The following is a 26033-nucleotide window of genomic DNA, read 5'->3' on the forward strand; positions in this document are numbered from 1 at the left end:
AAAATATAAATTATTGATTTTTTACAGAGAGAAAGGGAGAGGGGCAGAGAGTTAGAAACATCGATGAGAGAGAAACATCAATCAGCTGCCTCCTGCACACCACCTACTGGGGATGTTCCTGCAACCAGGGTACATGCCCTTGTCCAGAATCGAACCTGGGACCCTTCAGTCCACAAGCTGACGCTCTATCCACTGAGCCAAACTGGTTAGGGCAAGTCTAGTAGTTTTTCGATGGCATCTTTAGGGTTTTCTATGTATAATATCATGTCATCTGTGAATAATGACTGTTTTTTTCTTCTTCTTTTTTGATTTGTGCTTTTTATTTCTTCTTCTTGTCTGATTGCTGTGGTTACCACTTCCAGTACTATGTCAAATAGGAGTGGTGAAAGTGAGCATCCTTGTCTTGTTCCTGTTCTTAGGGGAAATGGTTTTAGTTTTTGCCCATTGAGTATGATGTTGGCTATAGGTTTGTCATATATGGTCTTTATCATGTTGAGATATGCTTTCTCTATTCCCACTTTGCTGAGAGTTTTTATTTAAAAAGGGTGTTGAATTTTGTCGAATGCTTTCTCTGCATCTATTGATATGATCATGTGATTTTTGTCTTTCAGTTTGTTTATGTCATGTATTGCATGTATTGATTTGCGAATATTGTACCAGTCTTGCATCCCTGGAATTAATCCCACTTGATCATGGTATATGATCTTTTTAATATATTGCTGGATGTGATTTGCTAATATTTTATTGAGGATTTTAGCATGTATGTTCATCAGGGATATTGACCTATAATTCTCTTTCTTTTTAGTGTCTTTATCTGGTTTTGGAATTAGGATAATGCTGGCCTTATAAAAAAGAGTTTGGAAGTGTTCCTTCCTCTTGGTTTTTCTGAAATCGTTCGAGGAGTATAGGTGTTTTTTACTGTGTCGTTGTTGTTGTTTTTTTGTGTGTGGTATGCCTGTAGTGCTACGAATTTCCCTCTCAGGACTGCTTTTGCTGTGTCCCAGAGATTTTGGGTTGTTGTGTGTTTATTTTCATTTTTTTCAGGAAGTTTTTTGATTTCTTTCTTGATGTCATTGGTAACCCATTCATTGTTTAATAACATGCTATTTAGCCTTCATGTGTTTGAATGTTTTTGGGTGTTTTTACTGTAGTTTGATTTCTATCCACTATGATCTGAGAAGACGCTTGATATGATTTCAATCTTCTTGAACTTGTAGAGACTTGTTTTGTGTCCTAACATGTTGTCCATCTTTGTGAATGATCCATGTGCACTTGAGAAGAATGTATATTCCGTTGCATTGGGGTGATATGTTCTATGAATGTCAATTAAATCCATCTGATCCAGTGTGTCTTTAGAGTCACTGTTTTCTTACGTTTTTGTCTGGAAGATCTATCCAGTGAAGTCAGAAGGATGTTAAAATCCCCTATTATGACTGTGTTGTTGTCAATCTCTCCTTTAAAGTCCTCTAGAAGTCATATATATATATATATATATATATATATATATATATGCTCCTATTTTGGATGCATATATATTTTCCAGAGTTATATCTTCTTGTTGGATTTACCCCTTTAGTATTATGTAGTGACTTTTTTGTCTCTTGTGATAGCCTTCATTTTAAAGTGTATTTTGTTGGATATGAGCATTGTTACGCCAGCTTTTTTTTTCCTTTTCCATTAGCATGGAAAATTTTTTTCCATCCCTTCACTCTTACCCTCTGTGTGTCTTTTGTTTTGAGGTGGGTCTCTTGTAGACAGCATATAGTTAGGTCACGTTTTTGTATCCATTCAGCTACCCTACATCTTTTTTATTGGAGCATTTAATCCATTTACATTTAGGGTTATTATTGATAGGTACTTATTTATAGCCATTTTAATTCTGTATGGCTACGTTTCTCTCTCTGTTTCTTCTTCTCATTACAGCAGTCCCTTTAGCATTTCTTGTATTGCTGGCTTGGTGGTGATGTACTCCCTTAGTCTTTTTTTTTTGTTTTTTGTCTGGGAAGCTCTTTTTTTTATGGTCTATTGTGAATGGTAGCCTTGCTGGATATAGTAATATTGGTATCAGATCCTTGCTTTCCATTATCTTGAGTCCTTCATGCCATTTTCTTCTGGCCTGTAGAGTTTCTCATGAGAAATCAGGTGTCAGTCTTATGGAAACTCCTTTGTAGGTAACAGTTTTCTCTTGCTGCCTTTAAGATTCTCTTTGTTTTTAATTTTTGGTATTTTAATTATGCTGTGTCTGGGCATGGGCCTGTTTGGGTTCTTCTTGTTTGGGGTTCTCTGTGACTCCGGAACTTGTGTGACTTTTTCCTTTACTATGTTAGGGAGTTTTCTGCCATTATTTTTTCAAACACATTCTCTATTTCCTTCTCCTTTTCTGCCTCTTCTGGCATACCTGCTATTCTAATATTGTTACATTTCATGTTGTCCCACAGCTCCCTTAAGCTGTTCTCCTGTTTTTTAATTGTGTTTTTTTTTTCTTTTTGGTTCTCTGATTGAGTGATATTTTCAACTGTCTTCTAATTCACTTCCCCTAATCTGCTGTGTATTCCTTCCAGTGTCCTTTTTATTTGTGTTATGTCATTCTTTATCTCAGACTATTCTTTTTTCATAGTTATTGTATCTTTTTTCATGCTGTTGAGCATCTTTACCATCATTACTCTGACCTCTGTTTCAGATAAATTTCTAATCTCTGCTCCATTTATCTCTTCTTCTGGAGAATTCTCTAGATTATTATTTTCTGGGATTGTTTCTTTGTCTCATTTTGGCTGCCTGTTTTGGTTTGTGACTATGTATTAGGTTATTCTGCTACGCCTCTTAATCTCCAGTGCAGAACAGTATTAAAGGCTGTTTCTGACTAATTAGATCAGGCAAAGACTCAAAGCCTCCAGAGACTGCCTCTGCCTACAGACTGATAGGATTCCAACTTGAATTGGTCCGTAGGCAATCATCCTCAGGTGTGGTGAGAGTTGTTTTTCAACAGGGTGGGGTAGTTTCTTCTGCCTGGAGGCTAATTGTTATTTTTAAGTTCTTAAGTGGCTTCAGGGCAAAGTGTTTTCCAATAGTGTGTGTCAACTGTCTTCCCTTCCAGGCAAGGCAAATGTCTATGTAGGAAAGATGTCCTCTACTGAGTAAGGGAATAACTCAGCCCAGGAAACTTGCAGTGTCTGTCTTCTGAGCTCTATCCCTGAGTCCCCAGTCTTGGCTTCTGCTATCACAGCTCCAGTCCACTTCACCCTCCCTCTGCCAGAGCACAAGGTGAGTGACTACACAGGGAATACTGTGCATTGGTCCTTTAATGTAGAGGGCCTTAATTTTTCAGCTGTCACTCCCTGGCAGACAGCACCCCACTGCTTTTCACAGCCAGATGTTATGTGGGTAGCCTATTCAATTTTGGTGCTCTCTGCTGTAGTGCCCAGCTTGAGGATTAGATCCCAGAGTTCTCAGTGGCACCCCCCATAGCTGAGATATCTTTCCAGGACTTCAGTTGCTGTCTGTGGGCACCTGGCCAGCCCTTTCTCGCCTCCGCCCCTCCTACTAGTCTCTATGTGGTCTCCACTTTTGGTCCTCGAGTTATCGGGGTTCTCTCCTGTGAGTTTTCTGTTGATTATTTAGGAAGTTTTTCTGTATTTTAGTTGTAATTCCAGTTTGTTCCTGGGAGCATATCCGTGCAGCATCCACTTACTCTGCCGCCATTTTTAATCCTTCTGCTTATTCCAGTTCAGGGTCATGGGCAGCATATGCAAGGTGGGAACCCATGCTGGACAGGATGCCTTTTCACTGCAGGGCACACTCACACCCACCCATCACTTTATTTTTGAATGCTTAATTTATAGAGCCATAGAAAATACAGATATAGACACTAAAAAAACCCATTAAATCATATGAATCCCCACTACTGTGAAACTTGCTCTTTCTCTAATCTCCCCCATCTCAATAAAATTCAGTCCATATTTCCAGTTTTCTCAGGACAGGAGCCTTAGGTTATTCCTGATTCTCTCTCATAGCTCATATCCAACTCAATTATGATGATGATATAAATAGTGACATTAAAATTAACATAGAGAGTACTTAATTTATGACAGGCACTGGTCTACACACTTCCCATATTAGTAGCCCAATAATAGGTACCTATCATCACTGTTTTATAAAGGGGAAACTGAGGTTAAGTGACTTGCCACCCTCTACATATTCAGTGAGCTCTACCTTCAAAAGGTATCCACATAGTATCACTTTCCACCATCACTATCACTAAGCCCTTAGTCTAAGCCAGCACCTTCTCTCACATGGGCTAGTGCAATAGCCTCCTGTCTCCCAACTACACCCTTTCCCTTTTTATAGTCTTATGTTCCACAGAGCAGCCAGAGCCATTTTACCTTTTATTTTACTTAATTTTGGTATAATTGACCAGAGCAATCCTTTTATTTATTCATTTTTTAAAATTTTCAGTCAAATTCGATTTTTTTTAAAGGCAGTAGATCATTTCAATTCAAGAACCTAATCTAAATATGACTTGACAATGAAGCACATCTGAATATGGAGTGAAAACAGTTTTCAAAAAATCATTAAATGTATCATCTTCAAATATCCAAATAATAAATCACTTCTGCAGGCCTTTTGCTAAGTGGAATCAAAAACAAAAAAAAATCAGAAGATTTATGTATTGCTGGGAAAAAAATCTGTAGTACAGTACTATGAATGTTGGGTATTAAGCATAATAGGTTGAATTAAGTTAAGAAGTTGAAAATATAATAAATTTGTGTGTGCACGAAAGTCTATAAGCCAATTGACTCAAGAACAACTGAAATTCTGATTTGTTCAGTGAGACCAGACATTATTTAACATTTTTCTTTTTGGAAGGCAATTAAAAATTATAATCTCATGCCCCCAAGACAAATTTTAAAAATTGTAAAAAGCAGTTAAAACTACATTCAAAGAACCATTTTTGTCAAGCTCAATTTTTGCACCCCATGGTAAAATAAAAAGCATCCATTACCATCACAGATGAAAGCAAAATGAATGTCATTGAAATAATTTCTTTTCCCCACTGAAGTATAAAATTTATATAGAAATTTGATACTGTACTATAACAAATTATACTTCTTACAGTTGTTTTTATTTATTTTAAAACCTGTTTAAAATAGTTTTTAATTTTAAAAATGCTGTTTTCATGATTCTGAAACTGATTCCAGTTCTTTTCATATATATATAAATATAAATATTTAATATAATATGCTGGCTACCAATTCTAATCAGAAAAATATCTTGGAAATCTCTTCATTATGACAGCATGTTCAACAGAAATGACTGATGTTCAAGCAAACCCTAAGGGGTACAGCTTTCTGGAAAGCACATTTATTGACTGTTTCATTGTCTGAGTATCCTTTACAATGATTCTTATTTTTAAAAAAAAAAATCCTCCGAGGTTTTTTAAAATTGATTTTTTAGACAGAGTAGAAGGGAGGGAGAAAGGAGGGTAAAAGAAAGACAGAGAAAGGGACAGAGAGAAACAATGAACATGAGAGAGACACATCGATTGGTTGCTTCCCACATACATGCTCTAACCTGGGACTGGGATTGAACTTGCACTGAGGTATGTGTCCTTAACAGGGAATCAAACTCACAACCCCGGGCTGACACTCTAACCACTGAGCAAACCCAGCCAGGGCAGTAGTGATTCTTGATGAAGATTCTTTCAATCTTGTAAACATCAGTATGCATGGTATGTTTATACTGTAATTGTGCATCCTTGGACAGGAAGGGTGGTTCATAGCAAGTGAGAAGCCAGAGGAGTCTAAATTCTTTAAAATATATTTTTATTGATTTCAGAGAGGAAAGGAGAGGGAGAAGAGATAGACACATAAATGATGAGAGAGAATCATTGATCAACTGCCTCCTACATACTCCCTACTAGGGATCGAGCCAAGGTTTGTGCCCTGACCGAGAATTGAACCAGGACCTCTTGGTTCATAGGTTGATGCTCAACCACTGAGACATACTGGCTGGGAAGGAATCTAAGTTCTTTTTCTTACTTTCTCCACATGAACAGACATATAGACCAATGGAACATAACAGAGAACCCAGAAATCGACCCAAGCCATTGTGCGCAATTAATATTTGATAAAGGAGGCAAGAGCATACAATGGAGTCAAGACAGTGTCTTAAATAAATGGTCAGATACATGCAAAAAAATGAAACTAGATCACCAACTTATACCATACACAAAAATAAACTAAAAATGGCTAAAGGACTTAAATGTAAGACAGGAAACCATAAAAATCCTATAAGACTCCATAGGCAGCAAAATAGCAGACATATGTCGTAGCGATATCTTTACAGACAAAGCTCCTAGGGTAATGGAGACTAAGGAGAAAATAAACAAGTGGGACTACATCAAAATAAAAAGCTTCTGCACAGCAAGAGAAACCATCAACAAAACAACAAGAAAGTCCATTGCATGGGCGAACATATTTGCCAATGATATTTCCAATAAGGATTTAATCTCCAAAATCTACAGAGAACTCATACAACTTCACAAAAGGAAGATAAATGATCCAATCAAAAAATGGGCAAAGGATCTAAATAGACACTTTTCAAAAGAGGACATACAGAATGCCCAGAGACATATGAAAACATGCTCGAAGTCATTAATTATCTAAGAGATACAAATCAAAACAACAATGAGATACCATCTCACACCTGTCAGAATGGCTATCATCAACAAATCAACAAATACAAGTGCTAGAGGATTTGGAGAAAAAGGATCCCCCCTGTACTGCTGGTGGGAATACAGACTGGTGCAGCCACTTTGGAAGACAGTGTGGAGTTTCCTCAAAAAACTAAAAATGGAACTCCCATTTGACCCAGTGATCCCACTTCTAGGACTATATCACAAGAAACCAGAAACACCAACCAGAAAGGATATATGCACCCCTATGTTCATAGCAGCACAATTTACAATAGCTAAGATTTGGAAACAACCTAAGTGCCCATCAGCTGATGAGTGGATTAAAACCCTGGTACATCTACACAATGGAATACTATGCTGCTATAAAAAAGAAGGAACTTTTACCACTTGCAACAGCATGGATGGAACTGGAGAGCATTATGCTAAGCAAAATAAGCCAGTTGGAGAAAGATAAATATCACATGATCTCACTCATATGTGGGATATAATGATCAACATAATTTGAACAAGAATGGATCCAGAGACAAATGGTGGTGGTGGTGGTGGTGGGGGCGGTTAGAGAATAACCAAAGGACTTGTATGCATGCATATTAGCATAATCAATGGACAAAGACACTGGGACTGTGAGGGCTTGCCTGGTGTGGGAATGGCTGGGGTGGGGGGTGTCAATTGGGGAAAAAGGAGACATATGTAAAACTTTAGACAATAAAAATAAATAAAAAAAGAATACAGCATACAATATATGTAACATATAAAAATATTTATCTTTATTATTGAAAATATTAATGATGTTCCCCTTTTTTATCCCCATTGATCCCCTCCACCCTGCACGTCCCCCTCCCAGACCTTCACTACACTATTGTCAGCGTCCATGGGTTATGCATATATGCCTATCAGTTCCCTGGGGTAAATCTCTCCCCACCCATCTTTCCACCTCACCTTCCCTCTGAGATTCCTCAGTCTGTTCCATGCTTGTATGTCTTTGGATCCATTTTGTTCATCAGTGTATCTTGTTCATCAGATTCCACATATGAGAGAGATCATATGATACTTGATTTTCTCTGAGTGGCTTATTTTGCTTAGAATAATACTCTCCAGGTACCTCTGTTACAGGATTCCAGGGCAGGAAGAATAGGGAAACTGAGACAGGAAAGTTAAAACAAGGCCAAACGGTGAGGGCAATTTGCAGCCAGCTTGTAACTAACAAACTATTATCTCCGCCAGCCAAGAATAGGAGAGAAAATGATTGAAAAACCTCCCTAATGAGAGATTAATTACTCCCTAAGCAGAGAAGCCATCACTCTCAAGGTTTGTCAAGATAAAGTTGCCAGGTGCTTCTCAGGATTTTTGGGAAGGCCACAAAAAAGTAAGAAAGAAAAAAAAAAGGGGGCAGGGGGGACCTTTAGAATTAATCTGTACCAAAATAGTAAGCAGAGGAATTTTACGACCAATAGGCAGGAGAGTATATAACGCCTCAGAACCCCACACAACTTGCTCTTCAGATTAGCTGAGAGCCCGTCTGTGCTTCATGAGCCAGATGTATAGGTTTGCTTGCTTTGCTTTTTCAATAAAGGTGCATGCTTTAATTGCTTTAATAGATTGGCTTTTCACAACATAGTCAAGGTCTCTCATATATGCTTGTTCTTGTGCCAGCACCAGGCTGTTTTGAGTACAGTGGCTTTGTGGTATAACTTGATATCTGGTATTATGATTCCTCTAACTTTGTTCTTTCCCAAGATTGCTGCAGCTATTCGTGGTCTTTTTTAGTTCCATATAAAGTTTTGGACAGTTTGTTGTAGATCTGTGAAGTATGCCACTAGTATTTTAATGGGGATTGGATTGAATCAATAGATTGCTTTGGTTAGTATGGACATCTTAATGATGTTGATTCTACCAATCCATGAACACAGTATATTCTTCCACTTATTTATATCTTCCTCTATCTCTCTTGTCAATGTTCTATACAGGTCTTTTACCTCCCCAGTTAAGTTTATTCCTAGGTATCTTATTTATTTATTTATTTATTTATTTATTTATTTATTTATTTATTGTTGTTGCAATAGTAAATGGGATTGCTTTTTTAGTTTCTCTTTCTGAGAGTTCATTACTGGTGTGTAAAAATGTCATAGATTTCTGGGTGTTTTGTATCCTGCTACCTCGCCAAATTAATTTTTTTAATGTGTGTGTGTGTGTGTGTGTGTGTGGTGCTCATTTCTTTTTATTCCAAATTCATTTATTAAATCTGTTTTTTTGGTGTGGAGTCTTTAGGGTTTTCTATGTATAATATCATGTCATATGTGAATAATGACAGTTTTATTTTTTCCTTTCCAATTTGGATGCATTTTATGTTTTCTTCCTATCTGATCACTGTGGCTAAGACTTCCCATACTTGTTGAATAAAAGTGGTGAAAGTGGGCATCCCTGTCTTTTTCCTGTTCTTAGGGAAAATGGTTTTAGTTTTTGCCCACTGAGTATGATGTTGGCTATAAATCTGTCATATAGGGCCTTTATTATGCTGATATATAATCCCTCTATTCCCACTTTGAGGAGTTTTTATCAAAAAAGGGTGTTAGATTTTTGTCTAATGGTTTTTCTGTGCCAATTGATATGATCATGTGATCTTTGTCTTCCAATGTATTTATGTGGTTATCACACTTATTGATTTGCAAATATTGTACCAGCCTTGCATCCCGAGAATAAATCCCTCTTGGTCATGGTGTATGATCTTTTTAATGCATTGCTGGATCTAATTTGCTAATATTTTGTTGAGGATTTTAGCATATGTTCATCAGGGATATTGGCCTGTAATTCTCTTTCTTTGTAGTGTCTTTATCTGGTTTTGGAATTAGGCTAATGCTAGCCTTATAAAAAGAGCTTGGAAGTGTTCCTTCCTCTTGGATTTTTTGGAATACTTTGAGTAGGACAGGTGTTCTTCTTAGTTCTTCTTTGAATGTTTGGTAAAACTCTCCTGTGCAGCAATCCAGACCAGGGCTTTTGTTTGCTGTGAGTTATTTATTTATTTATTATGGCTTCAATTTCATCAGTAGTTATAGCCTATTCAGGGTTTCTAATTCTGTTTGATTGAGTTTTGGAAGATTGTATTTTTCTAGGAATATTTCCATTTCATTTAGTTTATCCAGCTTGTTGTAGTATAGTTGTTCATAGTTTTTTTTTTTTTATGATGCTTTGTATTTCTGTGGGATCAGTTGTTACTTTACCTCTTTTGTTTCTCATTTTGTTTATTTGGGTCATCTCTCTTTGTTTCTTGGTAAGTCTGCCTAAAGGTTCATAAATCTTGTTTATCTTTTCAAAGAACCAGCTCTTGTTTTTATTAATCTTTTGTATTATTATCTTAGTTTCTATGTCATCTATTTATTTTTGTTTTTTGAGGTATGTCTGTAATGCTATGAACTCCCCTCTCAGGACTGCTTTTATTGTGTCCCATAGATTTTGTGTTGCTATGTGTTCATTTTCATCTGTTTCCAGGAAGTTTTTTTTCTTTCTCCTTTGGTCTCTTTGGTAACCCATTAATTGTTTAATAACATGCTATTTAGCCTCCATGTGTTTGAATGTTTTCAAGTGTTTTGTTGTATTTGATTTCTAATTTCATATGATTGTGATCTGTGAAGGTGGTTGATATGATTTTAATCTTCTTGAACTTGCAGAGACTTACTAGTAGTTTGTGTCCTAACATGTGGTCTATCATTAAGAATGTTCCATGTGCACTTGAGAAGAATGCATATCCTGCACCTTTGGGGTGAAATGTAAATGTCAATTAATTCCATCTGATATAATGTGTCATTTAGGATTGCAGTTTCATTGTTGTGTTGATTTTTTGTCTAGAAGATCTATCCAGTAATGTCAGTGGGGTGGTAAAGTCCCCTATTATGAATTTATTGCTATGGATCTCTTCCTTAAAATCTTCCATAATTATATATATACTAGAGGCCCGGTGCACAAAAATTTGTGCACTCGGGGGCGGGGGGGTCCCCAGCCCAGCCTGTGCCCTCTAGCAGTCTGGGACCCCTCGAGAGATAACGACCTGCTGGCTTAGGCCTGCTCCTGGGTGGCAGAGGGCAGGCCCAATCCCTAGGTGCAGCCCCTGGTCAGGCTCAGAGCAGGGCCGATTGGGGAGTTGGGGCGCTGCCCCCTGTCATGCACAGAGCAGGGCGGATCGGGAGGTTGTGATGCCACCCTCAGTCACCCTCAGGGTAGGGCCGATTGGGGGGTTGGGGAACTGCCCCCTGTCACACTCAAGGCAGGGTCGATGGGGAGGTTGCGGCGCCACCCCCTGTCACTCACAGAGCAGGGCCGATCAGGGAGTTGGGGCACTGCCCCCTGTCACCCATAGAGCAGGGCCCATCAGGGGGGTTGGGGCGCTGCACCCTATCACACACAGAGCAGGGTCGATCAGGCAGTTGGTGCGCTGCACCCTGTCAAACACAGAGCTGCAGGGCGATCAGGGGATTGGGGAGCTCCCCCCTATCAGGCACAGAGCAGGGCTGATCAGGGGGTTGGGGAGCTCCCCCCTGTCACGAACAGAGCAGGGCAGATAGGGAGATTGTGGCCCCGCCCCGTCACACACAGAGCCACAGGGCGATCAGGGGGTTTGGGCGCTGCCCCCTGTCACACTGATCCCGGTGCCGGGAGGCCTCGTGGCTCCGCTGATCCCGGTGCTGGGAGGCATATTACCCTTTTACTATATAGAATAGAGGCCTGGTGCACGGGTGGGGGCCGGCTGGTTTGCCCTGAAGGGTGTCCTGGATCAGGGTGGGGGTCCCCACTGGGGTGCCTGGCCAGTCTGGGTGAGGGGCTGAGGGCCGTTTTCAGGCTGACGGGTGACTGAAGCTCCCAACTGCTCCTTTTTTTCTTTTTCTTTTTTTCTATTCTGGGCCAGCTTTAGCTCTGAGGCCTCGCTGCTGAAAGCCGGTTTCTGGCCTTTACCTTCTGTATTTGATACAATGTTGTGGTCCGGCTGGCTGAAGCCCGGCTGACTGGAAGCCGGTTTCTAGGGTATTGTTTAGCTTCTATATTTGCAACATAGTTGCTTAGAGTTGCAGCTGAGAGGCCGGCAAGTTAGGCGGGGAACGTTGGAGTTCGCCATCACTGGAGCAAGCAAGCCTCCCTGTTCACTTCAGTGCATGGCTGCCGGCCGCCATCTTGGCTGACAGTTAATTTGCATAAGGATATGCTGATTAGCCAATGGGAAGGGTAGCAGTCATACGCTAATTACCATGTTTCTCTTTTATTAGTGTAGATTTGGGTGCTCCTATAATTGGTGTATATTTGTATCGGGTGTATATGTTTACCAGAGTTATATCCTCTTGTTGAATTGATTCCTTTAGTATTATGAAGTGGCTTTGTCTCTTCTTATCTCCTTCACTTTGAAGTCTATTTTGTCAGATAAGAGTATTGCTACACCAGCTTTTTTTTCATTTCTATTTGCCTGGAAAAAAATTTTCCATCACTTCTCTTTTAGTCTGTATGAGTTCTTTTTTCTGAGTTGGGTTTCTTGTAGATGGCATATATATGGGTTATGTTTTCTTATCCATTCATCAACCCTATATCTTTTCATTGGAGCATTTAAGCCACTTACAATTAAGGTTATTATTGATAGGTAGTTATTTGTTGCCATTCTTATTCTTTATGCCTGTGTTCTTTTCTTTCTTCTTTTTACAATAGTCATAGTCTCTTTTTTCTTGCAGTGTTGGTTTGGTGGTATTAAACTTTATTTATTTATTTATTTGTCTTTGAAGCTCTTTATTTCACCATCTCTTATTAATGATAGCCTTGCTGGATAGAGTAGTCTTGGGTTCAGTCTCTTGGTTTTAATACTTTGTATACTTCATGCCATTCCCTTCTGACCTGAAGTGTTTCTATTGAGAAATCAGCTGATAGTCTAATGGGAGCTCCCTTGTAGCTAACTTTCTGTCTCTCTCTTCTAGTCTTTAAGATTCTTTCTTTGTTTTTAATGTTTGCCATTTTTTATCATGATGTGCCTATGTGTGAATCTTTTGGGATTCTTCTTGATTGAGACTCTCTGTGCTTCCTGAACTTGGGTGACTTTTTCCTTCACCAGGATAGAAAAATTTTCTGCCATTATTTCTTCAAACAGGTTCCTTTTCAGATTCCTTTCTCAGATTCTTCTCCTTCTGTCACCCCTATCATGTGAATGTTATATTTCATGTTGACCCAAAGTTCCCTTAGACTCTCCTGCATTAAAAAATTTTTTTCCATTTGCTGCTCTGAATGTGTGTTTTTTTGTACCTTGTCTTATAATTCACTGATTCAGTCCTCAGGTTCTTCTAGTCTACTGTTGTATCCTTTCAGGGTGTTTTTTATTTCAGCTATGTCATTCTTCATTTCTGATTAATCCTTATTTATTGTTTTAACCTCTCTGTTCATGTTGGTGTAGCTCTCATTAAGTCCCTTATAATTCTCATTAAGTTGCTTATAGTTCTCACTGAGTTGTTTGAACACCCTTATTAACATTACTTTGAATTCTTTATCTGACTGCTTGTATCCATTTTATATCATTCTTTTCCTGGTGATTCCTCTTCTTCTTTCATTTTGAGGTTGTTTCTTTGTCTCCATTTTTGCTGTTCTCTTGTATTTGTTTCTATGTATTAGATCAAACTCCTATGCCTCCCAGACTTTGTGTAGTGGTCTTATGTAGTAGGTATTTTGTGAGATCCAGAGGTGTAGTCTCTTAGGCCTCCTGAGCTGGGTGCTCTAGGAAAGCCCCTTGTTTGAGTTATTTGGGTTCTCCTGATGTAATTTGGTCTTGAATGTTGTCCCATTTGTGGATGGAATCTTCTCTCAGGCTGGTTGACTATGTGGCTCACCCCTGACCACATCACGTGAGCTGTTGTGAATATGCTGACAGAACATAACAAAATACAACACAACAAACACAGAACAAAAGGAACAAGACAAAAACATCCACAAGACCCTACAGCACCAACAAAAGCAACCACTAGAAAAGAGAGAATTAGGAAAGAGAAAAGAGAGCAAGAATTATAGAAGAAACAAAAGAAAGAGAAAAGAAAACAAACGAGTAAAAAAAAAAACACAAACAAAAAAAGGGGAGGGAGAAAATGGAATATGTAGGGGCAGAGCTGAAATAAAGAAAATAAGAATAAAGAACTAGGGAGTAGGGGAAGGAAAATAATTTAAAATAAAGGAGGAAGTAAAACATTTTGAAAAGGAAAATAGAGGAGAAAGCAGGTAGATCCAAAAAGTAACAAAAGGAAAAAATTATAAGAAATCAGGAGAAAAAGAAAAGAAAAAAAATTGAGTAGGAAAAGGGAAGGGGAAAATGAGATAGATGAACAAAACAGTAGAGACTAAATAATAACAAGTAAATAAAGCAGATAAAGAAGATAAATAATAAAAGGAAAAAATGATCAGGCCAAGAAAAAAAGGAAGAAAAAAAGAGGAAAAGAAAAAAGAGAGGAAAAAAGGAAAAAGAAGAAAAGAGAAAAAAATGTGAAATAGCATTCATTTCAGAAACTGTCCTCCTTTGACTTTCAGCAACCTGCTTGAAGTACCAAGGGATCTACCGTTTGTGTCTTATCTCCGTAGGACTTGGCTCTAAAGCAAGTTTGTTAGCAGCATGGGGCCTAGGGCTGGATCAGCAAACTTCCCCAGGTTTCCTGGGGTCTGCCTCTGCCCACCTTTGCCTACTAACCAGCTGTCAATCTTCATCACTCAAAAGTTTTTTATGAATGGGATTTAGGCAAAATTGAGAGTCTAGACCTCTGGGTTTCCTGTGAGGGGGAGGTACTGTTCAGATTTCAATGAATGTGGTGGGTGTGTTTCCTTGTCCCAGAGCTACTCCTCTGCAAGTGACCCAAAATATTACTCTGCCCTTGGTTGGGCAGAGATTCTTGTATGCAGTCTGGTGGGATCAGCTGGAAACTTGGAGTTTTGATCAGCTCTCTGGTGTGGGGAAAGTACCAATCAGGTTACCGGGATAGTGGGGCAGATGGCCCTTCCACCAATCCAATCACTGATGCTCCCTGAGACTGTTCAAACCATCGGGTTGGCCTTTGCTTTTTTCTCCTCTGAAAAGGTCAAAATATAGGGCGTGGGAGGCAGGGCTACTGAGGGTGTGGAGGGCTATATCACCTAGGGCAGGTTATTTTCCTTTTTCTGCTATTTGGCTACTAGCAGCAGCTAGAGCCTTTCAGGAAAAATGGCCGTTTTGTTTTGGGGGTGTACAACCAAATGCAGGACTCCTGGCTGCTGCTTTTCCATGTCTCCCCACAATGCTTTCCCCCGAGCCTCTCCGTAGGCACCTGGAATCCACACAGCCCACCCTTCAGCAAAGCTTGGGTAAATAGTTGCAAATGAAAACTCCTGTGCTCTGGGTTAAAAAAAACACACACCAAAAAACAGAAACAGAGGCTTTCTCTCACTAGGCTCCAGTCTACCAGTTCCAGACTTTGAGGTGGCCAGCAGCCCTGCTGCCTTTCACGGCTGGATGTTACCTGAACTGCTGGTCTCGTGTCTGGTGCTCCAGGCTGTGGAGCCCAGCCTAGGTTCCAGGCCTCAATCGTCTAAGGCAGTGGTTCTCAACCTTGGCTGCACATTAGAATCACCTGGGAATCTTTTTAAAATCCTGATTTCTGGGCCTCGTCCTCTGGAAATTCTGTTTCTTTGTTACTAATGTTGTGGCCTCACCCCATAACAAAGAAACAGGAGCCCAGCCTAGGTTCCAGGCCTCAAGGGTAGAAGGCAATGGTTCTCAACCTTGGCTGCACATTAGAATCACCTGGGAATCTTTTTAAAATCCTGATTTCTGGGCCTCATCCTCCGGAAATTCTGTTTCTTTGTTATGGGGTGGGGCCACAACATTAGTAACAAAGAAACAGAATTTCCAGAGAACGAGGCCCAGAAATCAGGATTTTAAAAAGATTCCCAGGTGATTCTAATGTGCAGCCAAGGTTGAGAACCACTGGTCTAAGGAAACAGACCCTCCCATTGCTCAGACCTCCCTCGCACTCTCAGCCTGCCCCTGGAAGCTGGGTCAGCCCCGCTCATGACCTCTCCCTTCCTATGGGTCTCTAAGTGTTTTTCTGTCCTTCCTTGATATAAGCCTCTTCCTCAGCTGGACCTAAATTGGTCATTTCTGGTGTATGTTCCCCACTTTAGTTTTATTTCCGGTCTGGCCCTGGGAGGTGGTGCAAGAAAGGTCTGCTTATTCAGCCACTATTTTTTCAACTCCAGGAGTCTAAGTTTTAATGGGTGATAAACCTTACATTCTGTAGGAGGAAGGACTTTTCCTTTTTTGCTTTTTAAGAATGGGGCAGACCCTGGCTAGTGTGCCTCAGTTGGCTGGACATTTTTACAGGCAGTGAAAGGTTGCCAGTTTGATTCTCAGTCAGGGCATATGCCCGGGTTGTAGGCTTGATCCCTGGTAGGGGGCATGCAGGAGGCAGTTGATCAATGTTACTCTCTCACATTGATGTTTCTCTCTCTTCCTCTCCCTTCCTCTCTCTAAAAATCAAAAAACTTTCTTTGAAAGATTGTGGCCGAAATGTATGCTGAAGTAGCCAGCTAATCCTTATTTTTTTCTTTATGTAAATTTGGTCTCAGAATATTTCTGGAAGGGTAATGTTTCGAAGAAGGCACTGTGATGACTGGCTTCCATTGCAGTCTCTAATCCTGGGCACATGACTACCTTCTTCTGTAGCTTTAATCAGGTGCTGATTACTAGTCAACGTGCTATAGAGTTAATTTCACCGGATCATTCTCCCAAAGTTAGTTGCCTTTTAGATGGTGGCATTTGAGCATCAGGACTTGGCCATTATGTTTGGAGACATAAGGCAAAAGTCATCTGTTCTAATTTCTTTGTTGGCAGTATAAGAGAACACCTGATTACATCCCATACCATGACAGTTAAAAATTACCCCCTTTTCTCCAAAGTAACAATCTCCAAAGTTCCTTCACAGTGTCACATCCTAAAGGAAATTTCTACGTTTTCTCTTCCCCAAATGTCCATTCCAGCATCATATGTTCCAATTTTGTGAAAGTAATTTCTGTCTATTTAAAAAGGGCCTCCTGCCATTGTAGCTGTTTTGACAAGAAGAGTTGATCGCCTTTCTTTCTGTCCGTTTTTCTTTGGGGAAAACTGAGCTTCCACTGAATCCACCATAGGTCATTTAAGAACCTGCCATGTGCTCAAAACTCTCATAGCTGATTACATCAATGGCAGGACATACCACATTGTCCTGTCGTGTTTGATCCTGGCTATGAGAGGCTCTAGCCTAGTGGAACTCATAATGAGTGTCTGAGAAGGTGATTATTTGGCCTTTAGACACAGCAACTCATCTGAATCTAGTTCTAATTAATCCAGAAAATTTTTCCATTTGAATTACATGAACTGGCACTTTTAATTTTTTCATCTAATTTTTTCGAGGTCTTTGCAAAAAGCCTTTCACTGGCATCATTTACTAGAACAATTTCTTCTAGCACGTGTGTTGATGAGCAATTACTGATACTATGGACAGTTGGCAGACGTGTGCTCAAAGCCTCATTGTGGAAAACAATTACCATACTGGTTGTAGGACCAGAGCAATACTTTAAAAAACAGAGGTTCATTCATGTGCCTTTCTCTACTTAAGCCTCTCCAGTGGCTTCCCTTCACATTCAAAATGAAATCCAAAATCTATACCATGGCCTTTTAGGGCTTACAAGATCCTCCTCCTGTTCCTCCTTGGCTTCTCTCCCACTACCACCCCCTTGCTCAATCCACTCTATCATATTGGCTTTCTTGCTGCTCTGTGACCATGCTAGGCACTGCTCGGCTTCAGAGCCTTTGCATCTACCGTTCCTTGGGATTGCAGAGCTCTTCCTCATTAGCTGAGTGGCTTGGTCCTTTATGTCATGCATGACTCTGCCCAATATTACTTGATCGCAGAGGATTTCTGTGGCCGCCCCACTAGAATTAACCCCTGCCCCGATCACCTTCTGTCCCCTTGCCTTGCATTAGTTTTCCTCTGGGACACAGATCATAGTCACCACCAATGACTGCCTCGCTAGCTCTAAAGAGCTCGGTGGGACCTTCTCTATTTTTTCATTGTTGGTTTCCCTGCTATCTGGAATGGTATCTGGCACTTAGTAGAGAATTAATAAATATTTTTGAATGAATGAATGTCCTCAACTGTAACATAAACATAGCAACAAGTTTCATGGAGTTATTTCTTATAACACTCTCCATATAGGCCAGGAGCATTTAAGAGCAAGGGCATCTGGGCCCACTTGGTACTGTCCAAGTATGTAGCTTCAATTAAGCTGCTTAATCCTGGCACAGGTTTAGTGTATTAAGAGAAAGGATGAATGACATAATCTTTAGGCAATTTCTCCCAAATAACAGTTTTTCTTGGTTGCACTTTTGAAAGGTGGTGAAAAGTAGTTGATTCAATGCTGCCAGTCCAGAGTAGAAAGGTTAGCAGAGCTGGAGGAGGGTGTATGAAAACTGTAATTGTGAAATGGAGGCTCTGAACAAGAACATGCACTAGGACCAAGCATAGCCCAATTCTCCTACACCCCAGGAGAAAAAACTTACATAATATTGATGAAAAGCCGCTTTATAGATGAGGGTGTCCATTTTACTCAAGGTGTTATCAGTTTGCGTGTGTGTGTGTGTGTGTGTGTGTGTATGTATGTTAAGAGACTGCACACAATCTTTCCTTTTGGATAAACACAGCTTATACCATGAAGCTTTGGGCCACTAGGTTTCTCCTGATGCCTTCTTAGTCTTCCTAGATCTGCTGATACCCTTAGGAATTCTGGGTGGAAATGATTGCCCTTAACATACACCAGATGCCTAGGCATAAGGTTTTTGAAAATGAGCCTACTAAACTTTGCTTTTCTTGTGGCATAGGCCATATCCATGATTGTGTAAATAGAACCAAAATTATATCAGGGAGAACCCATTTACCAAAGTCCTGAGTATTCCTATCATATTAGACGTGCTGCTTCTTCCAGACAAAGTCAAGCCCTATGACTTGAACACCTGGGAAAAAAAATCTTAGTATGTATTTTATGGCTTTTTGTGATGAAAGCTGTTTGAGTAGCTTGATTTAATTTTCTCTTATAATGAGTAACCTAAAAGTAAAAGCTCTCTGAACGCAAACTACATGCTATGAACTCTAATCGCTCTGTTCAATAACAGTAATCATGTAAAAAATATTATTGATACTGACTCAATTGGGTTCAAATTCTGCACCAAAATTTTCCCATTTTCTTTATATTGGTATAAGAAATTTATAAACATTTCTAGGTAAAATAGAAGCCATCCTATCTAATAAAGAGGGAATATGCTAATTGACCCCCATGCCATTGCAAAGATGGTGGCACACACAGCCAATAAGGAGGGAATATGCTAATTGACTGCCCCGCCCTCAAAGATGGAGGAGCCCACAGCTACAAGATGGCAGCGCCCAATCCCCTCAGCCCCACCAGGGCCTTGCCGTGCGCCTGCCTCAGGAGTCCCCCAGTCCCCTCCGCCCCCCAGCCGCCTAGGGCTGACCCAAGGTGCAGGCAAGCCTCAAATGGTGGCTGAGCAGCCACCCAGGGCTGCCTGAGGCTCAGGTAACCAGGGCCGGCCGAGGCTTGTGCTGCCGGCAGTGGCAGCAGCAGAGGTATGATGGGGGCATCGCCTTCCCCTGATCGCCAGGTTGCCTCCTGCCCCTGAGGGCTCCCGGCCTGTGAGAGGGGGCAGGCTGGGCTGAGGGACCCACCTCCAGTACATGAATTTTCATGCACTGGGGCTCTAGTAATGATAATATTAGACTTTTAATTTCTTATCTGAATTCCCTATCATTCTTCCTCTTTATAAATACTTCTATAACTTCTTTCTTTTTGTCTCTAAAGTTAGTGATGTGAGTTAATTATCATCTCATTTTATTATAATCATCTTTCACAATTCACTATTTAATAAATATAAGGAATGTGAGATTTTACTACCAGAGGACTGTAAAGATATCTTTTTTAAATGATTGATATTTTTAGTATAGTATTTTTACCAAATTCTGTGTCCTGTACCCAGAACAAAGAGATACATTTTAAAGGAACCAGCCAAGGAGAGTGGTATTCCCAATGTAAACTCTACAGCCAGAGTGTGTTATTTTTTGTTACATCACACCTGCCACATACTGGGGAAGTATTTGACTGCTTAACATTTTCATGATTCATTTTTTCTGTCCTCAAATTTTGTGTTACAAAATATATAGTAACCAGACTTTTCTTAAGCCGACAACTCTCCATTTCTTGGTACTATTCTCCCATCTGTAAAATCTAGTCCTTCCTGGAACTCACGGCCTGTGCTCTGGAGACTTGGCTGTTGGGTTTGGATGGCACGGATACAGACCCTGGTGGGGACCAGAAAGAAGGGAAAACACAAATAGCTTTATTTTACCTAAAACTAATGGTTCTAGTAAAAAGTTTTAAAGCTGCAACTTCACCTAAGTTAGAGTTTGATAATTATATATGGATTTTGGACAATTCTCCCATTGGTATTTTGAAAGGCAGAGAATTTCCTAGCTATGCAGTAAGAAGTAAAGAAGAACAGCTGAACTGTGGTGCCATTAGGCCTACTCATCTCTTACCCCACTTTGCAAATTTCCCATAAAAACAAAACAATTTAAAATGATAGCTACAAAGGCCCCAGGTACTGACTTTCAAAATAAACCTAAACCATGAAATATCATCATATTTCCGATTTCCACCAAAATAGACAAATAAACTCCACCAGTTAGTTTACTGATTTCCTTAGCATACCTAAATGCCACCGGTAGTGTTCTTGATTCTAGAATTTCTGTGACTTGTGTGTGACCAAGTAATACTCTTTGCCTGCTCAGTATCTACAGATGCTGTCCAGGGCTCCAACAAAATCAGTGAATGCATTGCTTTTCAGTTTCTGTCAACTTCCCAAGGAACAAAGGCATTTCTGTGATGATTGTATCTCCCATTTTATCAAGGTTTTCATTTGGCTACCAAGACAATGCTTTTGAGAGACTTTGTGTGAAAAAGGCCCTTTTCTGGGTGAGCTGATTCACAAAGCTTAAAGATTAAATCCACTCCCACGATAACTGCAATATTGGTTATCTAATGAGACAATTTTTTACTAGCCTTTCCCCAACTGCATTACCAAGAAAAAAATGCCAAGAATATAAAAAATACAGATATGGGTAAAAATTTGAATTTTTATAATTTTAATTTGTCCACTGCTTGGCTTCTTGTTATTTTCAGATGCTGACTCTATGCTCATCTGCATAGTGGGATTAAATGATTGTTTATATTTATAGGATCCTTTTTAGCAATTAGAATAAGAATAATAAAAATACTCGTACTCCATTCTCCAACCATCTGGATTCCACTTGAAACCCCACACCTGGTGTTACTTACTTTTATCCTCATCATACGACCCTCCAGAGCTATTGCTGTATCTTGACTCCAGGCGAGTATGGGCTCTGATGACGTTATTAAACCTTCAAATACAAGAACAGCCATCATTAAATACTGCTGTGTGTGTATGTGCTATTTTCATAAACACATACTATTATTTAGTGATTGAGTTTTTGGCAGCTAGTTCCAATGATGCTTTTCCTAAAGAAATACTGCAAAAATTGTATCACAAACATTTATTTTTCCCTGGAGAGGTCTAGTGGTTGCTTTTGCTCATAAGCATAGTTTAAACCTAGAACAGATAAACATTTTAAGGCTGTACTGAACTGGAGAATTATAACATTTGTTTGGAAATGAAATGGAGTGATACTGAATAATATACATCCGTTATTCAAATGATAGCCTGGCAGATGGTAGGTGGTCAGTAGCTAACTGATGCATAATTAAACAATGAAAATTGACAAGACATAAAAAAGTGGTTCATAATATATCTTGGACTTTACTGGCTTTAAACTTTCTCTTAAAATGATAAGAGGGTTTTAAAAGAATATGGGTTTTAATTGGAGAGAGAGAGAGAGAGAGAGAGAGAGAGAGAGAGAGAGAAACATCAATGTATCAATGTGAGAGAGAAACATCAACTGGCTACCTCCTGCACACCCCTTACCGGGGATCAAGCCTGTAACCCAGGCACGTGCCTTGACCGGGAATCACACTGGCAACCTTCTTTTAGTGCATGGGTGAATACTCAACCAACTGAGCTACACCAGCCAGGGCGATTGGAGGGTTTTTAGAAAAAGGTAACTAGTTGGGCTGTAAAATAACCAGAGAGGCTCTTTCTGTCTGGTCTCTCTGTGGATTAAGAAGTAACGCCCTCCCACCCCGCTGCTGTCAAAATGGTAGAAATATAGTAACTTCACACACATTATTCATTTACTCTCACTTACTCATCTTTGACATAAGCGCTGTTTACTTTATGAATGAGGAAACAGGCCAAGTGAAACAGCTTGTCCAGTGTCATGCAGAAGACAATGGCAGCGCAGAAATGCTTTTGGTTCCAATGAGAGAAGGCAAGACACGGGATTTTAGGACAAAACTTTCACTAGCTCTATGACCTTGGCCAAGTTCTTTACCTTCATGGGGTCCCTGTTTCTACACCTGCCAAAAAGTAATACTAATAATACTTCACCATTTATTTTGTTGGGGTTGTAGAAATCAAAAGAAATGATACAAAAATGTTTCCAACACTGTGAGGTACCATCAAACTCTAAGGTACTAATTATTATCCTATATAATAAAGAGGTAATATGCAAATGGTCGTTACGCCATGATGCGTAATGACCAATAGCAGGAGGGCGGGGCAGTGAGCGACAAGCAGCGGAGAGCTACAGGAGGGCGGGGCAGCGAGCTACATGCAGCGGAGAGCTACGAGCGGCGGTGGGCCAGGCGGCCAGCTGAGGCAAGTGGCAGCGAGCTACTTGTGCACAGATTCGTGCGCAGGGTTACTAGTATTTAATAATAATATAATAATTATTTCTAGATTTCTAGAACACTTTTTCCTCTTCAGGGCACCAGAGACTTTTAAACCAATAGCATTTGAATATAATCTGAAGATCTATAAGGCAGGGCAAAGGTATGGGTGTGGGGAAATGGCATGCCTATATTTATTTTATACAAAGTGATACAGAACAGGTTTGATCTACTTAATATGTATGCAGCCAAAACAAACAACTAAGGCAATCAATAAATATCTGGAAAACTCAGGCCAAAGTAGGGATGTGCCCCTACATTACTGACTGTATATTCTGCACTAATTGACAGCAGGTCAACACCCTGTTTCACTTTAGCTGTCCTCACCAGTGCATGGAGCAAGAGTGATGTTTCAGGAAAAAGTGCTGGATGTGCCATTATGAGCCTACCTTGTCCCAGGTGTGCATTTGTGACTGAATTTGCTAAATAAGTAAATGCACGATTTATAGTGACTGTAAAGATTATAATGATTTTTGTTTTATTCACTTCTTAGATACTTGTAGCAGCTTTTTTTTTTTCTCCTGACACATCCATCTTTTCCCCAGTCACTCTATATTTCAAACATTCTTTATTGTCCTATCTTTTGGGCTATTACTTTGTGAATCCATAAAACAGAAACTCAAGGACATCTGCTTAGTTTCATACAAATCGGGCCACACAATTGGCACCTAGGGAATTGAAAAAGTGACAACCTATTAACTTCTGAAATTCTTTAATCATATTTATTCTGATAAAGGCAAAGTCATAAATAGCATATGAAGAGCCAAGGGATCATTCAGCAATAGGGCAGCAATCTAGCAGCACACGTGCTGAGGCATTTAATAGGTTAGAGGACTCCAGGGCAGTCACAACTCCAGGGCAGTCAGCCTCATGGCAGATACTCTCCCACTTGTAGCCCCTGCCCTGTGTCATGCGCAGGACAGAATCAGAGGACAGGCATGAGGCCTGCAGGGGCATTCTGGGTGAGGTATTTTCATTATGTAATCCATTGCAGTCTCTGCAATAGGAATTTATATCTCATCCTTGTTACTCACTTCTTCAGTGAAAGTGTTCCCCATTCCTTTTCACTAAAAAACGTTCAGCCCTAAAGTGTTTTCAACACCATGGAATCATACTAATTTTTAATTTGAGTCCTGTTGATCTCTTTTGGTTGTGTCTTTGCTCTTCACAATCAACTAGGGAACAATGATCCAGATTTTATTTACTTCTGAGTAGGTCCTGGACAACTAAAGGCAGAGATGTGGGCAAAATAAATATTATTGAACAGCCTATGGGAAGGGGATTAAGACTTATTTGAGCAGAGGAAGATAGTGTTCTTGGTAAACCAAAACCTGACAAAGTAAAGGTGAAATAAGAAATATGATGTTTCATAGAATTCACTTCAAGACCACTACTCCGTCTCTAAGAAATTATTCAATACTCAGATTTGAAAATTTCACATGAAAATTCCCTCTAATTCCAGATGGTCTTTGCAAGTAGCAGGACTGCTCATGGTTTTTGTTCGGCCCTAAGAGAAGTGGAGTTCAGCTCGGGAAGAAATTGTTATCTACCGGGATATACAGAGCAGTGTTAGCAAGTCAGCCATAGTTTCTAAGAATAAAGAAGGACTTGTATGTGTGTGAAATTTATAAAGCCTACAAATTTTTATTGATGCCTCTGTATACTCTACAGTTAAAGTGGATATCAAGCCAATTTGTGAACCAACCTCTCATCAGACTCTTTCAAGATCTTGCCCTCCTCAGCATCTGGGAAACTGTCCTGGCCGGCAACCACTGTGTTGCTGCTGGAGGTGGTTCCTGTGGATTAGAAGACACTTATAAAAAAAATACATGTGGAGGGGGTCAAAGTCAAGTCTCAATATTCCAGGAAAGGATTTCCTGTCAAATTTCATGTTTGAAGGATGCCTTCTATTTTCTGCACAATCACAGACATTCTAAACAAACTCTAAGCCCACTCCACTGAAATAGGAGAATCCCAGACATCTGTAATAGTCAAACCTAATTCCTGGACTCTCCTATAAACCGAGGTCACAACATTCCTGAAAACTTTTCTTAGGCAATGAGCTTATTTGCAATGGCCGTCCCTGCTGTTAGCTGCTTTAGCATTTCTGGGTCTAGGAGTTATTAGTTATTGAGCTAATGTTAGTGAAACAACTCAGGAAACTGTCTGACATCTAGGCTGCTGCTTGCCTGCAGGAATGCTGCTTTGGCAGCTAGATGTGGGGAAAACAGAGGGCGTGAGAGACTAGGTCAGGAGAGAGATTTGAAAGCAGTTGTGATATTAGATAAACCAAAACAAAGCTGGCTTCAATGAATTTGAGGAGGACTGCATACATTTCATAAAATGATGCTGAAAGGCCAATTTATGGAAAGTGGTAATATTGTTAGAGGCATTTTAGTCAATTCTGAGAGAATATTCACCAAGGGAATCCCATAAACACAAGATGGAAGGTAAAGACTGAGATTCCTAAGTGATGCTGTGTCCGAGCTGGGATCAGCCTAAAGTATAAAACTCTGGGCATGTGAATACTGGGCCACCAATTGTCAGTTATGCTTACAAAATCATTTCATTAATCTCAGCTATTCTTGAGCTATTTTTCTTTTTTAAAGTTATTTTTCAATTACTTTGGACATACAATATTATATGTTTCAGGTGTACAACATAGTAATTAGACATTTATATACCTTATGAAGTGATCACCTCAGTAAGTCTACTACCCAGCTGACACCATACACAGTATTTACAATATTATTGACTATATTCCCTATGCTGTACTTTACATCCCTGTGACTATTTTGTAACTACCAATCTGTACTTCTTAATCCCTTCACCTTTGTCACCTAGCCCCCCTCCCCTCTGGCAACCATGAGTATGCTCTCTGTTTTGTTTATTTGTCTATTTTGTTTTTAGATTTCACACAAAAGTGAGATTATATGGTATTTGTCTTTGACTGACTTGTTTCATTCAACATAATGCCCACTAGGTCCATCCATACCGTCACAATTTAAACCACCTCTTAAATGAAAATACATGCCAGAATAAGAAGTAGCAACACACTCATATCCCTTCAGTGCTCCACACAGAGGAACATCAGAGACCCAGGACAGGCTGTCCACCGGCCCTACCAGAGGCTGCTGTGGAGACCTTGCTGCTGGCAGCAAAGTGGTAGAACGGTGGGTTGTCACAGTGCTGGACGATGGGGTTCACGGGCTCCGTCTGCTGCAGCTCAAAGAGCAGCTCTTCCATGGTTTGAATGGTGTTATTACGGCACAAGTATATCACCACCTTTTTAATCTAAGAAGAAAAACAGAACACAGGGACGTTTCAACAATAATGCCAGTGGGTTGGCAGCAAAGAATGAAGTTATCTCCAGGAGCTATCACCCTGGTAGCTGCCCAGA

At 40.0% G+C, this 26033-nt stretch overlaps 1 protein-coding gene and 1 pseudogene across 8 annotated transcripts in view; both read right to left on the reverse strand.

Annotated features, from left to right (window-relative positions):
* FRY (FRY microtubule binding protein) overlaps positions 1-26033 on the reverse strand; it is a 559746-nt gene that overhangs the window by 135669 nt on the left and 398044 nt on the right. For all 8 annotated transcript variants that reach the window (XM_070409378.1, XM_070409376.1, XM_070409374.1 and 5 more), the window contains 3 exons: positions 25759-25927; positions 24339-24429; positions 21107-21189 (listed from right to left, as the gene is read on the reverse strand). In XM_070409378.1, the coding sequence (XP_070265479.1) occupies positions 21107-21189; positions 24339-24429; positions 25759-25927 (343 nt within the window). The remainder of the gene's footprint in view (positions 1-21106; positions 21190-24338; positions 24430-25758; positions 25928-26033) is intronic.
* LOC139005202 (polypeptide N-acetylgalactosaminyltransferase 1-like) lies at positions 16445-17387 on the reverse strand (annotated as a pseudogene).

Source organism: Myotis yumanensis, unplaced genomic scaffold (genome assembly GCF_028538775.1).
Source record: "Myotis yumanensis isolate MYYU_CA2020_CCGP unplaced genomic scaffold, mMyoYum1.0.hap1 SCAF_3, whole genome shotgun sequence".
In the NCBI taxonomy this organism is placed as follows: Eukaryota; Metazoa; Chordata; class Mammalia; order Chiroptera; family Vespertilionidae; genus Myotis; species Myotis yumanensis.